The sequence below is a fragment of the Balaenoptera borealis genome (genome assembly GCF_965194805.1).
Source record: "Balaenoptera borealis genome assembly, chromosome: 16".
In the NCBI taxonomy this organism is placed as follows: Eukaryota; Metazoa; Chordata; class Mammalia; order Artiodactyla; family Balaenopteridae; genus Balaenoptera; species Balaenoptera borealis.
The window spans coordinates 69386462-69400461 of NC_138872.1; the positions used below are offsets into that span (position 1 = coordinate 69386462).

The 14000-nt window shown below is 42.3% G+C and overlaps 2 protein-coding genes across 5 annotated transcripts in view; one reads left to right on the forward strand and one right to left on the reverse strand.

Moving 5' to 3' along the window:
- The window catches only part of ZKSCAN2 (zinc finger with KRAB and SCAN domains 2), a 502693-nt gene that overhangs the window by 419805 nt on the left and 68888 nt on the right, over nucleotides 1–14000 (reverse strand). The window lies entirely within an intron of this gene.
- The window catches only part of LCMT1 (leucine carboxyl methyltransferase 1), a 55158-nt gene that overhangs the window by 17928 nt on the left and 23230 nt on the right, over nucleotides 1–14000 (forward strand). For all 4 annotated transcript variants that reach the window (XM_082362585.1, XM_082362582.1, XM_082362583.1 and 1 more), the window contains exons 2-5: nucleotides 1983–2074; nucleotides 3948–4069; nucleotides 11358–11434; nucleotides 12343–12404. In XM_082362585.1, coding sequence (XP_082218711.1) covers nucleotides 1983–2074; nucleotides 3948–4069; nucleotides 11358–11434; nucleotides 12343–12404 — 353 coding nt within the window. The remainder of the gene's footprint in view (nucleotides 1–1982; nucleotides 2075–3947; nucleotides 4070–11357; nucleotides 11435–12342; nucleotides 12405–14000) is intronic.

Consider the following 14000-nt stretch of genomic DNA (forward strand, 5'->3'; position numbering starts at 1 on the left):
GTGGAATGATGCTGCTATTTTCTGTTTTACTCTGTTCTACTTCATTTTCTAAAAGGGAGATTTGCAAATTATTACATCGATTTTATGATATGAATGGGTCACAACTCATTGTTTGAAAGGCACTATTTTATTTTATTTTATAATTTTATTTTATTTTATGGGCCGTGCTGTGTGGCTCGCGGGATCTTAGTTCCCTGACCAGGCATTGAACCCTTGCCCTCAGCAGTGAAAGCGCAGAGTCCTAACCACTGGACCACTGGGGAATTCCTGAAAAGCACTATTTTAGACAACTGAGCAAGTTTGTTTGTAAAACTCTGTGGGTCTGCTGTTTTCCTCGGACAGCCTGGGCTTATAGCAAATTGTGTTCCTTAGTACTTTGTGTGTTTCTGTGTTGAGTTGCTGCCTTGAGTAGTTGAACATATGTGCTTCGTTGTGGGTGTCTATGGATGTGCAAACGTGGATGCGAGAGACTGGAGGAGGCATGTTTGTGCAGAATTCAGCACCTGTTGCTGTCAAGGCAGCAGTAAGCCTTGTTGGTAGATATGAAGAAAAGGAAAGATGTAATATGTGCTCTGGGAGCTTAGAACTTAGCTGGGTGACACCACACACACACACACACACACACACACACACGCACACAAACAAACACAAACACCCAGCCACCTTAAGTTTCAGCTTATTTATCAAGCAACATGGAAATGGATGTATTATTCAGGATATCACTTAGGATGCTTAAGACTGCAAGTAACAGAAGCCTGACTCAATTTGACTTAAGTGGTAAAGATGTTTCTTATCTCACTAAGTATTCGTTGCCAGGTAGAGAAGGCTCCAGGCCCACAGGGGTGTGGCTTGGCCTTAGGGATCAAGGTTCCTTCCCTGACTTCTCATTTGTCCAAAGGCTGGTTCCACTCATGGTTGCCAGGAGACTTCCAGTGGTAATCAGGGCTTCAGCTCCTAGGCTTGGAACACTACAACTTCAACTGCTTGTAGTGTAGACTGGGGTAGAGAGAGTTTGGGCTACCCTAGCATTTTCCAAGTTATAGCTGTTTTATTTGCTCCTAGTTTCCCCACTGTGACCTCCTTAAGGGACATGAAAGGACAGGTATTTAATACGAAGTCAGGAGAAATACTTTGGTAGTTGTTAGTGATGTTGGCCAAATATTTCTGGGTCTCCTTTCCCCTGGACACAAAACTTTTGGTTGAGCAGAGTTACCTGACTAGCTCTGGCCAGTGAGTTTGCTGAATGAATAATTGGTTGCAGGTCTTCTGTATGAAGTATGAGGTGAGGTTATTTGCTGTTTAGGGTCCTGGGAAAGGAATTAGTGATAAGAGGGAAGAGGTAAGAAATGGTCGTGGTGGGAAAGGTGATGGGCAGTGTATGTGAATGCAGAGGTGGATGGATGTCTGTTTAAACTTGTGCTGGAGCATTAAATGTGATTTGGCCTTTTTTAAAGTGAAGTATGGTTGCTTTTTAAGGTTGTGTTAATTACTGCTGTACAGCAAAGTGATTCAGTTATACATATATATACATTCTTTTTTAAAAAAAACATTCTTTTCCATTATGGTTTATCATAGGATATGGAATATAGTCCCCTGTGCTCTACAGCAGGACCTTGTTGTTTATCCATTCTGTATATAAAGCTTACATCTGCTACCCCCAACCTCCCACTCCATCCCTCCCTCAACCCCCTCCCCCTTGGCAACCACCAGTCTGTTCTCTGTGTCCATGAGTCTGTTTCTGTTTCATAGATAGGTTCATTTGTATCATATTTTTAGATTCCACGTATAAGTGATATCACATGGTATTTGTCTTTCTCCTTCTGACTTACTTCACTTAGTATGATGATCTCTAGTTGCATGATTTGGCCTTTTGAGGTCAATAAATTCCCTGTGGATCCTTGACCTGGTTCCTGGGAACTTGGCCGTGGAATCTGGCCTGAACCTACTCTCTACTCACCTGCTTCCTTTTTCATCTCTTTCAGGTTTGCAGTGAGTGTTGGCTACTGGCAGGACCCTTACATCCAGCATTTGGTGAGACTATCTAAAGAGAGGAAGGCCCCGGAAATTAACAGAGGCAAGTGACCATCTCCCTCCCCAACATCTCATCAGCTGAGAGGCCTGAGGCTTTAGGGATTCATTCTTAAAAAGAGAGTTCCAGGGTGTACCGTCTCCAACAGTGTATGAAAGTGCTCGTTTCCCAACTTCCTCACCAGCACAGTGTATTATGAAACTTTTCATCTTTGTTCATCTGATACATGAAAAATGGTTTTTACAGTAATATAAAAGCCATTTACATATCTTTTACTATAAAAGCCATTTATATATCTTTTACTGCAAGCTGTCTGTTCACATAAGGGATTATTTTTGTTGTTGCCCTATTAAAGTGTTAGTAACACTATTAGGTTCTGCAAGTAATTTCCATCAAGGGAATCGAAGGAGTTGAGACAGGAGTGTGACTTAGTTTCAGCCAGATTGAGAAACTGACCAATGAACGTAATTCTTGTATGTGTGGGGAATCTAGGCCCTAAAGATGGGTCCCGTAGGTGGGTTCTATAAGAAGGGCAAAGGAATTTGTAAATGGTTGTTCCTGAGAAGAAGGACATGGTAGTTACTTTGAGCTGAGGGTGAAACCAGGCATCAGTTAGATTGGGCAAGGCCTGGTTAAGAGGCCTTTCTTAAGCCTCCCTCCCCAGCTCTTGAGACAGATTTCCCAACGAATGTTCCAGAGACAGGGACCCACCATGGCAACTGGCTCGGTGCCCCAGGCGGCACGTCAGCCCCCCTTCCTTCTTCCTCTCCCGGTTTGCATCTCTAGATTGGGGGACCTCCAGCCCAGTAGGAGAGCGCTTCTCAAACGTCTGTGGTGAAGACATATTATTTTCCCCCAAATTGAATCCATTGTGGATGATATTCTGTAATATACAATAAAGATGATTTACTAGGAAAATAAAATGTAGACACAAGCCCAAATTATTTATTTATTTATAAGGTAGGGATTATCAAATTGATTATTTTATTTTATTTTATTTTATTTTATTAATTTATTTATTTTTTTGGCCACGCTGCGTGGCACGCGGGACCTTAGGTCACCGACCAGGGATCGAACCCGTGCACCCTTTCAGTGGGCACGCAGAGTCCTAACCACTGAACCGCTAGGGAATTTCCCCAAATTATTTATTAGCACACTCACCAGACATAAAATTTCTCTGTCAAATGGCAATAGAGTTTCTAACTGCTACTCTCAAATTTTGTTCTTAAAACGGTCACACCTTGAGCAACAGGCCTTTAGAACAAGACGGACGCTGTCTTCCTGTCTCCCTTCTGGGTTTCCCATCTCCTTTGTCCCAGCTCCCCACCCCAGAGCTTAACAAGTCCATTAATTAGGCCACCACTTGCTGGTGTCTCTCCTCCCGCTGCCTGCGATGCCATTTTATAAACACAGAGGCTCTAACCCAGACAAGATGGAGGTGAAAGGAACAAGATAAGAAGCATGGCTTTCTTTGCTTTGACTGACATTCATCTGCCCAACTTCCTGACCTAAAAATATTATTTCCCACACGCTCTCGCAATTTTGAGTTTTACCAGAGTACTAATTAGCTTTCCCTAGAGCCGTGAAAAAGCACATTTACAAGAGGAGCATTTAGATCAGATGTTTTGATATAGAACACTTGTCTTTCCTAACTAAAAGTATAGGACACTTTATTTTTCTTCAGATCATTAATTCCACCATTAAGTAGCTTGTACTTATTTTGATTCAACCAGCTTTTTAAAAAAAAAAAAAAATGGAAGAGAGTTTGAAAGTCATTATTTCTCCCATGAAGTCTGCAGATAAAAGCTGACCCTGAAGAAGGGCAAAGTGTTGTTTTGCTCTCCCTAGCACCGTGGGCTTTGCAGGGATTATTTCTGTCGTCACCGAGTGATAGCTTGCTTCTCTGTCTGTCTCTTAGGATATTTTGCTCGAGTCCATGGCGTCAGCCAGCTTATAAAGGCATTTCTACGGAAGACAGAATGTAATTGTCAAATTCTAAACCTCGGGGCTGGGATGGATACCACCTTCTGGAGGTTAAAGGTAAATTAAAATTTCCCATTTTCTCTTTCCAGTTGTTTAAATTTAATTTGTTGAAGACATTCACCTGGTTCAAAAGCGTAAAGAAAAGATTAAAATGCGGTGCAGTGGCAGCCTGTCTCCCACCTCTCTTTGCAGCCCTCCAGCCCCACAACTGCCTTCATCCCCGTACTTCATCTCACCAGGGCCCTAGTGAGGATATGTGGGTGGTTTCTCACCTTTTGCTGCTACTAACTGGGTTATAATAAACATTCTTGGGTACATTTCCCGCTGCATGTATGGCAGTATATCAGGAGAAGGAGCAAGGGTTCTACCAGTGGAACTGCTGAGACAAAAGAACACTTGCGTTTGTAATTTTGACGATAACTTAAGATTTTATTGTCGGCATCGCAGTGTCTTAGGTAACATTTGGAGATTTGCAAGGCTGGGTAATGATAACATGATGCAAAGCCCTTTTGTAGTCATTTCTGTGATTTGATGCTTCAATTGTTCTATTTGGATTCAAGGGCAGGTGTAATTATACTCACTCATAGGAAAGGAAACTTGGGTCTAGTTAGTGGCAGAATCAGGACTAAAGTTCTGGTCTTTGATTCCTGGGCTGGATTTTCTTGCCAAACCTTTTCCCTACAAATATCTCACTGATTGCATTTTCTTTCTTTTTTCTTTTTTTTGTAGGTTTGTACAGATTTTTCTTGGTTCTTCTATCAGGTCGGTCACGTGGTAGTAATGGGTATGTGCGTTTCTCCAGATTTTTTTTTTTAATTAATTAATTAATTTGTTTTTGGTTGCGTTGGGTCTTCATTGCTGCGTGCGGGCTATCTCTAGTTGCAGTGAGCAGGGGCTTCTCTTCGTTGCGGTGCATGGGCTTCTCATTGCAGTGGCTCCTCCTGTTGTGGAGCACGGGCTTCAGTAATTGTGGCACTCAGGCTCAGTAGTTGTGGCTTGCGGGCTCTAGAGCACAGGCTCAGTAGTTGTGGCTTAATTAGTAGCACGGGCTTAATTGCTCTGTGGCACGTGGGATCTTCCCGGACCAGGGCTCGAACCCGTGTCCCCTGCATTGGCAGGCGGATTCTTAACCATTGTGCCACCAGGGAAGTCCCTCTCCAGATTTCTTGCAGGCGTAGACCAAGATAGCTGAGAGTATATAGGCATAACTCGACCTGCATTATCTATTTTGTCCCTAATTAGCTCACCTGATAAGAAGGTCTTTGGTCATCAGAGCTCCCAACCTTTCTGTTACTTGAGAATCAGTGTCCTCAACATGGCCCTAGTATCGTTTGCCTCTGCATTCTTCCTTCTAGATGAGATAACTGACATTTATGAAGTGCGTTTACATATATGACGTCATAAGCTAACACAGGAGCTGTGTTGGGTGGGGGAGCTTACACATCTGAGGGAAGTGGGGCTTTGAAAGTCTGTGTCTTCCCCCAAATTGGACAGCCAGTGGCATTAGGACGTGGAACCAACATTGGCTCCAGCTCATCAGACTCCCAATTCCTTCCTCTTTCCTATGCACACAGCCCTGTGGCTGTTCAGGGAGAATCTTTTCTGTGGATTGATTGTGCCTCTAACGCTGTGACCTTGGTGTGGTGGAAGCAACTGGAACAGAATGTAGTGTAAGAGTGTGTGAACTGCCAGCATTACAGGAGCCGCTGGAGAAATCCCTCCTTTTTACCCTTTTGACTTGGTCATGTGGTTTGGGTTTTTTTTCCCCATCTTGTAGGTGGGTTAATAATAAATCTGAGATTTTAATTTCTGAGCCAGGTACACCAAGGCTTATGTGCCCCTTCCAAGAAAAAGGTTGTCTGTCAAAGGTGAGGAAGGGGAATAGCACAGGGCCTTAAAGTCCTCTGTGGAAGTTTTTTGTTTTATTTGATAATTATATTGATCTGAATGGTTTTTGTAAAAATTTAAGTTTCTCTTTTTTTTTCTTTTTAAATTATGCTTGTTTGCTCTTTTAGTATTATTTTTTAAGTCTTTTCCATTTTGTTGTGAGTTTTCCCCCCTGATTTGATGTTTGCCTTTAATTTTTAGTTTTTATTATTTATTTATTTGGCCGCTTGCGTACTTGCGGGATCTTAGTTCCCCGACCAGGGATCAGACCCATCCCCCTGCAGTGGAAGGGCGGAGTCCTAACCACTGGATCACCAGGGAATTCCCTTGTTTGCTCTTTTAGAGCTGAGGTTGCACAGGCCAAATCTGGCCAGCCACCTATTTTTGTAAATAAAGTTTTATTGGAACACAGCCATGCCCATTTATTTACATCTTATCTATGGCTCTCACAGCAGGGCTGGGTGGTTACAACAGAGACCATTATGGCCTGCAAAGCCTAAAATGCTTACTTTCTGACTCTTTCCAGAAAGTTTGTTAATCCCTGTTTTAGAGCTATACGTGCCTCTATAAAAGAGCAGGGGAAGTCGTGTCCATCGATCTTACAGTCTTGTGCTCTTTCCACCTGGGATGGCCCCCCAGCTGCACCAGCAGAGGTTTAGTTGCGAGTCACAGGCTTTCTCGGGCCACTGCCGTGTGAGCTTGTTCTGTATAATCTCAGGGGCCCAAGACTGGACAGTCAAAGACTCTCATCTTCAGGCAGCAGGCAAAAACAGGGCCAGGGAAAGCTGGTATTGTCATGAGCAAAGAGTAAAGCGTGAGTGAAACCCTTTAAGGGGCCTCACTTCTTGGTGTCTCTTGAATTCTGTTTCTGTACAACCAAAGCGTCGTCTATGGAGGGGAAGCAGTCTCAGTTCTGGCCGCCTGTGAAGTGGTGGACTACCTTGGATCTTGGAGTCTGAGGGCCACCCTTCCTCGTGGCTGTTCCTGGCTGCCCCCTGGTGGCTGTGCCCTGCCTTGGGTGTCTCCCCTGCCTCCCGTGCCATGCGAGCTACTTGGGAGTGGAGTGTCAGAGGGCCGCAGAGAATCGTGGAATAAAAAGTTGAAGCATCACTTGCCAGAGCCATTTTGCCCCTTTCTGAAAGCTGAGAAAGAGGATGTCTGTTTCTTAAAAGTTCCAGGTGTGCCTTTTGGAAGCTTTCCTTCCTCAGTGACCCCTTATTCAGAATTCTTATGAGGATCAAGTGCACGAGTGCCTGGGAAAGCTCTTTAAAAAGTCAGGAGTCCTGGGCATCTACCCTGAGAAAACCATAATTCAAAAAGAGTCATGTACCACAGTGTTCATTGCAGTTCTGTTCACAATAGCCCGGACATGGAAGCAACCTAAGTGTCCATCGACAGATGAATGGGTAAAGAAGATGTGGCACATATATACAATGGAATATTACTCAGCCATAAAAAGAAACAAAATTGAGTTATTTGTAGTGAGGTGGGTGGACCTAGAGTCTGTCATACAGAGTGAAGTAAGTCAGAAAGAGAAAAACAAGTATCATATGATAACACATATATGTGGAATCTAAAAAAAAAAACAAAACTGGTTCTGAAGAACCTAGGGGCAGGACAGGAATAAAGACAGACATAGAGAATGGACTTGAGGACATGGGGAGGCGGAAGGGTAAGCTGGGACGAAGTGAGAGAGTGGCATGGACATATATACACTACCAAATGTAAAATAGATAGCTAGTGGGAAGCAGCCGCATAGCACAGGGAGATCAGCTCGGTGCTTTGTGTCCCCCTAGAGGGGTGGGATAGGGAGGGTGGGAGGGAGACGCAAGAGGGAGGAGATATGGGGATATATGTATATGTACAGCTGATTCACTTTGTTATGATGCAGAAACTAACACACCATTGTAAAGCAATTATACTCCAATAAAGATGTTAAAAAAAAAAAAGTCAGATGTCCTGTGTGAGATGTGGGACAGTGTGCTGGCCTTCATTTATTTGCTTTTGATTGTCCTCGTGGTCTTCTGGAATTTTAGACTGTTCTTAACACTCTATACCTTGTGAGTAAAAGTTCTTGAAAGGTGTTGTAGCATTTCTTAGAGGAAGTTATTTCTGTGTATCCTTTAAACACATCCTCCGAATGTCTTCAGATAGCTTTTACATAGCCCTGCTCTGCAGTCAGATAGTAGGTATGTGTTGCAATTCCAGGAGTGAACAGCTGAAGGTGGGTGAGTCCAGGTCTCCTCTGATGTCAGGAAACCGTCTTGTCCCTTTGTTTTGTTTTTCTTTTTCTCTTCCTCCTTCCTCCTCTGTCCTTCCTCTCCGGAATTCCCCCAGACCAGATCCCCTGAAATTTTAACTGAGGACCATTTTCCATGTGGGTGGATCTCCCAATTCTGTTGCTTGCCCTTAGAGGTCACCTTCCTACCAGGAACTGCTTCCTCATGATTTCTGCCCCCATCACTCTGTCCTCGGGGGGATCTGCTGCCCCTCCCGACCTGTCCTTCCTCTCTAGTTATTGTCTGTGTAAATGGTGCTCTTACCTGCCAGGTTGCTCATCAGAAACAGGGAAACATCCTTACCCCTCCTTTTTCTTTATCCCATCCTACACCAAAGAAGCCACCACCAAGTACTGGATATCAGCAACTTTCTTTTTCTTTCCTCTTTTTTAATTTTTTTTTTAAACACCTTTATTGAAGTATAATTGCCTTACAATGGTGTGTTAGCTTCTGCTTTATAACAAAGTGAATCAGTTATACATATACAATATGTTCCCATATCTCTTCCCTCTTGCATCTCCCTCCCTCCCACCCTCCCCATCCCACCCCTCTAGGTGGTCACAAAGCACCGAGCTGATCTCCCTGTGCTATGCGGCTGCTTCCCACTAGCTATCTATTTTACATTTGGTAGTGTATATATGTCCATGACACTCTCTTACCCTGTCACATCTCACCCCACCCCCTCCCCATATCCTCAGGTCCATTCTCTAGTAGGTCTGTGTCTTTATTCCCGTCTTGCCACTAGGTTCTTCATGGCCTTTTTTTTTTTTTTTCTTTTTCCCTTAGATTCCGTATATATGTGTTAGCATACTGTATTTGTTTTTCTCTTTCTGACTTACTTCACTCTGTATGACAGACTCTAACTCCATCCACCTCATTACAAATACCTCCATTTCATTTCTTTTTATGGCTGAGTAATATTCCATTGTATATATGTGCCACATCTTCTTTATCCATTCATCTGTCGATGGACATTTAGGTTGCTTCCATGTCCTGGCTATTGTAAATAGAGCTGCAATGAACATTTTGGTACTTGACTCTTTTTGAACTATGGTTTTCTCAGGGTATATGCCCAGTAGTGGGATTGCTGGGTCGTATGGTAGTTCTATTCTTAGTTTTTTAAGGACCCTCCATACTGTTCTCCATAGTGGCTGTATCAATTTACATTCCCACCAGCAGTGCAAGAGGGTTCCCTTTCCTCCACACCCTCTCCAGCATTTATTGTTTCTAGATTTTTTGATGATGGCCATTCTGACCGGTGTGAGATGATATCTCATTGTAGTTTTGATTTGCATTTCTCTAATGATTAATGATGTTGAGCATTCTTTCATGTGTCTGTTGGCAATCTGTATATCTTCTTTGGAGAAATGTCTGTTTAGGTCTTCTGCCAATTTTTTTTTTTAAATAAGTAGCTCTCTGTTTCTGGGATATAAGTGCAGGTGGGCATGAGGGTATTAAAAGAGAAGCAGGTTGTGGAGCACCTTGTTTCTTGCTAAGTCTTAAGGATGTGAAGAGCTATTGCAGGCAGAAAGGGGTGGTGTTTTAGTCTTCACAGCTGGTGATAGAGCTGAGGGGGAAAGGATGCATTTGAGAATAGTCAGCAGGGCTGAGGGATTTTTTTTTTTAATTGAAATATATCAATACTTGACATAATTTTTTTTAATTGAAGTATACTTGATTTACAATGTTGTGTTAGTTTCAGGTGTACAGCAAAGTAATTCAGTTATATATATATATAGATACAGATATAGATATAGATATCTATTCTTTTCCAGATTCTTTTCCCTTACAGGTTATTATAAAATATTGAGTAGAGTTCCCTGTGCTATACAGTAGGTCCTTGTTTGTTATCTATTTTATATATAGTAGTGTGTATGTTAATCCCAAACTCCTAATTTATCCCTCCCCGCTTCCCCCTTTGGTAACCATAAGTTTGTTTTCTCTGTCTGTGGGTCTATTTCTGTTTTGTACATAAGCGCATTTGTATCATTTTTTTTAGATTCCACATATAAGCGATATCATACTATTTGACATATAATACTATGTTAGTTTCATAGTATGTATTACACAGTGATCTGACATTTGTGTACATTTGGGGCTGAGTGATTGATTGGACAGGGAGGAGGAGCTGGGGAATTCTAGCACGACCAGTAGGTGACTGGATGGGGGTGTAGCCACCGACTAAGCTAGGAAAAGCACAAGGGGGAAGCAGGGCTGTGTGTGTGTGTGTGTGTTTCACACTTTTTAAAACTGCAGCCACAGTAAAAAAAAATAACTCTACATCCCTAGCCAGGACTCACGTCTATGTACCTATGTCTGTCAATAATAAGGGCACACACATGGTACTTACCAAGGGCGGCCCTATTCTGAGTGTCACTCACATATTTCCTCATTAACCCCAACAGCCCTGTGAGGTTTTATTCTCTACTTTTCAAATGAGGAAACCTTGGCCCAGGGAGTTTAGTGACTTTCCCAAGGCCTCACAGCAAACAAGTGGTGGAGCTGGGATTTGAACCTTGTCCCCCCAGGCTCCAGAGCGCCTGCTGTTTACCACCCCACTATTCCCCACTATCACAGAAAAAACTAAATGTATCCCTCATTCCACATGATGCTTTCTGATACTTGCTACTTTGTTCTATTTCATCCCCAAACTGCTGGTCACAACCCACGACACTGGTTTCTTAACCCTCTCTAATAGGTCTCAAGCTGCTTTTTAAAAATTAATTAATTAATTAATTTTTGGCTGCGTTGGGTCTTCGTTGCTGCGCGCAGGCTTTCTCTAGTTGAGGCGGGGCGGGGGCTACTCTTCGTCGCGGTGCGCGGGCTTCTCATCGCGGTGGCTTCTCTGGTTGCGGAGCACATCAAGCTGCTTTTTTGAGAAACACACTTATGTCCTGCTTCCCGTCTACCTCTTAACATCCCAGGGACCATTCCCCTGATTCAGGCTCCCCATCACTTGTCTCCTGGACAGCTACAATAATCTCCTTTTTCCCTCCATTTGTTCTTTATGCCGAGACCAAGTAACCTGAAAAGTACGTTTCTTACCATATCATTCCCCTGATTTTAAATCCGTAAGTACCCCACTGCTCTTCAGGCCCTAGCACTTGGTGCATGAAGATGATAGGTAAATGTATGAGTAATAAGTAATTATAGAAAGATTACTGTGTGTTTTTTCTCAGGATGAAGATCTTCTACCAAGTAAATATTTTGAAATCGACTTTCCAACGATAGTCACGAGAAAGCTGCACAGCATCAAGTAAGTGTGGCCTTGGCCGGAAGCAAGAGGCTGGTGAGATTCAGAACCAGCTGCGGGTAGACGGCAGGTCTGAAGGCAGGAGACCTCATTTTAGGGCACTGCTTTCCTTTCATCCCCTCCTCCCTCTTTCTTGCCCCCGGGACCCTCATTCCAACATATCGTGCAGTCTTCAACATGAAATATACCCTCCTTTGTCACTCTTCTATCCGTTCGTGTAATTTCTCTGAACATTTAAAAAAATGACCTAGAGTAGATTAATAATCTGAATTAAAAAAAAATTTTATATTGGATTGTAGTTGATTAACAGTGTTGTGTATTAATCTGAATTTTTATGTGTATTTTGCTTACTTCTTTATTGCCAGGGTATAGAAAGGTGCCTGGCCCAGAATAGATGTGTAGTAAATATCTTCTGAATGAATGAATGGGAGGCTGAAGTTAATCAGTTATTTTGGGCTCGGCCTGTGGCATCTTAGTTCCCCGACCAGGGATCGAACCCACGTCCCCTGCATTGGAAGCGCAGAGTCCTAACCACTGGACCACCAGGGAATTCCCTGTTTTTTCGCATATTTTTGATTGGGAGAGTTGTCACATAAATGTTACTAAAAACACTGGAATATTTGGAAAATTCTTGCTAGCCTGTCTGTAGCTGTTTCTAAGTGAGTATGTCATGATCAGTTTGTGATTCGATATCAGATTCTCCGTGTAAAGCTTAGCTGACCTAACTGACTTGTATCCCCTGGACTTTTACTGTATGTGCCTAGGGTCAAATGTGATTAAACTGATGACCCTTTGGCATGGCCCTTCCTTTGAATAGTAGTGATACCTATTTGCCATGTCTGTAGCGTCTGTCTTCATTTTAGCGGTAAATGAGCTGCTTGACTCACCTTTCTTTTTCTCATCTTCTACAGATTGAAACCTCTCCTATCAAAACCCATTTTAGACTTACATTCAGAGGACACACTTCAAATGGGCAAGTATCCTTAACCTAAGTAATACAACCTGGGCTGTATAACAATTTTTGCTCTTTTTCCCCTTTTCTTTTTAAAGATGGTGTGTGTGTGTGTGTGTGTGTGTGTGTGTGTGTGTGCGCGCGCGCGCACGCACGAATACACGTATCCTTCTGCTGATATATTTTCACTTCCACCACAGTTACTATGAAGGAATTTAAAACAGTTTTTGATATGACTCTTCTTAGATGTCCATAGGTCCCCACTCTTTAAAAAGAATTTAAATTAGTTGCGAACATTTCAAAAATGGGAGATTTTTCATGAAAGTCTTGATTTTCAGTTTTGCTTGGAAAAATCTCATCTAGCTCCTACATGGCAGTTGTTGAGCAGCGGCTGCTTCATTTAGAAGGGTCCTGTCTTCTCCAGTTCTGACCCCACCACTCCCTCTTGTCTTACACCTGACCTGCTTCCTGGTTTATGTCACCTCCTTGGCCCCTGCAGTCAGTTTTTCCCCTCAAGTTTTAATTATGAATGTTTACAACACCACTTTCCTCATTTCTAAGCCTTTCGAATTATGGTAAAACTCTTCCAGAATCTTGCATTGTTTTCAGTCTGTATCTGACAGAGAGGTTCCAGGGCCTTATTAATAATTTGGGTCAGAAAACATGCTTCGAGAGGATGGCCTTCTCGGATGGCCGACACAGATAGCACAGCAGACATCAGACGGTTAGATACGCCTCCTGTTTTACACAACCACAGTGCTTTAGTCATCCTCCTGGTGGTCAGATTCCCAATAATGTTTCCACAGAAAATGATACCTCCCCCATCCTTTGTTTCCCTTATACAAGTTGTGAGTAGAAGCTGTTCAGGCTTTGCCATTTGCTGGCCTATTTGCTTTCTGTACAGTTTTGCTACCGTAATTTTCTGTGTATTTGGTGTCAGAATGATTATCTGCAATGAATGTGCTAGTACTTTGCTAGGACTTTGATCCATCAGTGTAGAAATATATGAAGTAGAAAGTAAAGACTTTCCATAATCCCTCCTCCCACCCAGGATAACCAGCGTTCAGAGTATTTTCTACTGCAGATGAACAGTATACCCAGAGAAAGGTAAATATCACACATAATAAAGTACACACACAGATATAATCCAGTGCGTGGCACGTAAAAGGCTCAATACGTTTTTGTTGAATGAATGTATATACACATTGAATAAATATATGTTGTCGTGTAACATATATTTGTTGAACGAATGGATCTATACTTCTATATATAAATATAGGTTTATATGTAATTTTAATAAAATAAATAATTTATACATACTGTTTAGTGACTTGCTCTTTTCACGTCCTAGTAAATCATGGCTGTCTTTTCATGTCAGAATATATAAATCTACCTCATTATTTCTAATGGCTTTATAGTACTCCTCTGCACGGAAATTCCGTTTTATTTAATCTTTTCCCTACTGATGGTCATTTAGATTGCTGCCTTTTTATATTTCTATATGCAACAGTGTTGTAGAAAACACATATATATGTGCATATTTGCAGGAATTGCTATCTCAAAGAATTGTACATTGTGAATTTTAATAGCTACTACCAAACTGATCTTCAAGACCTT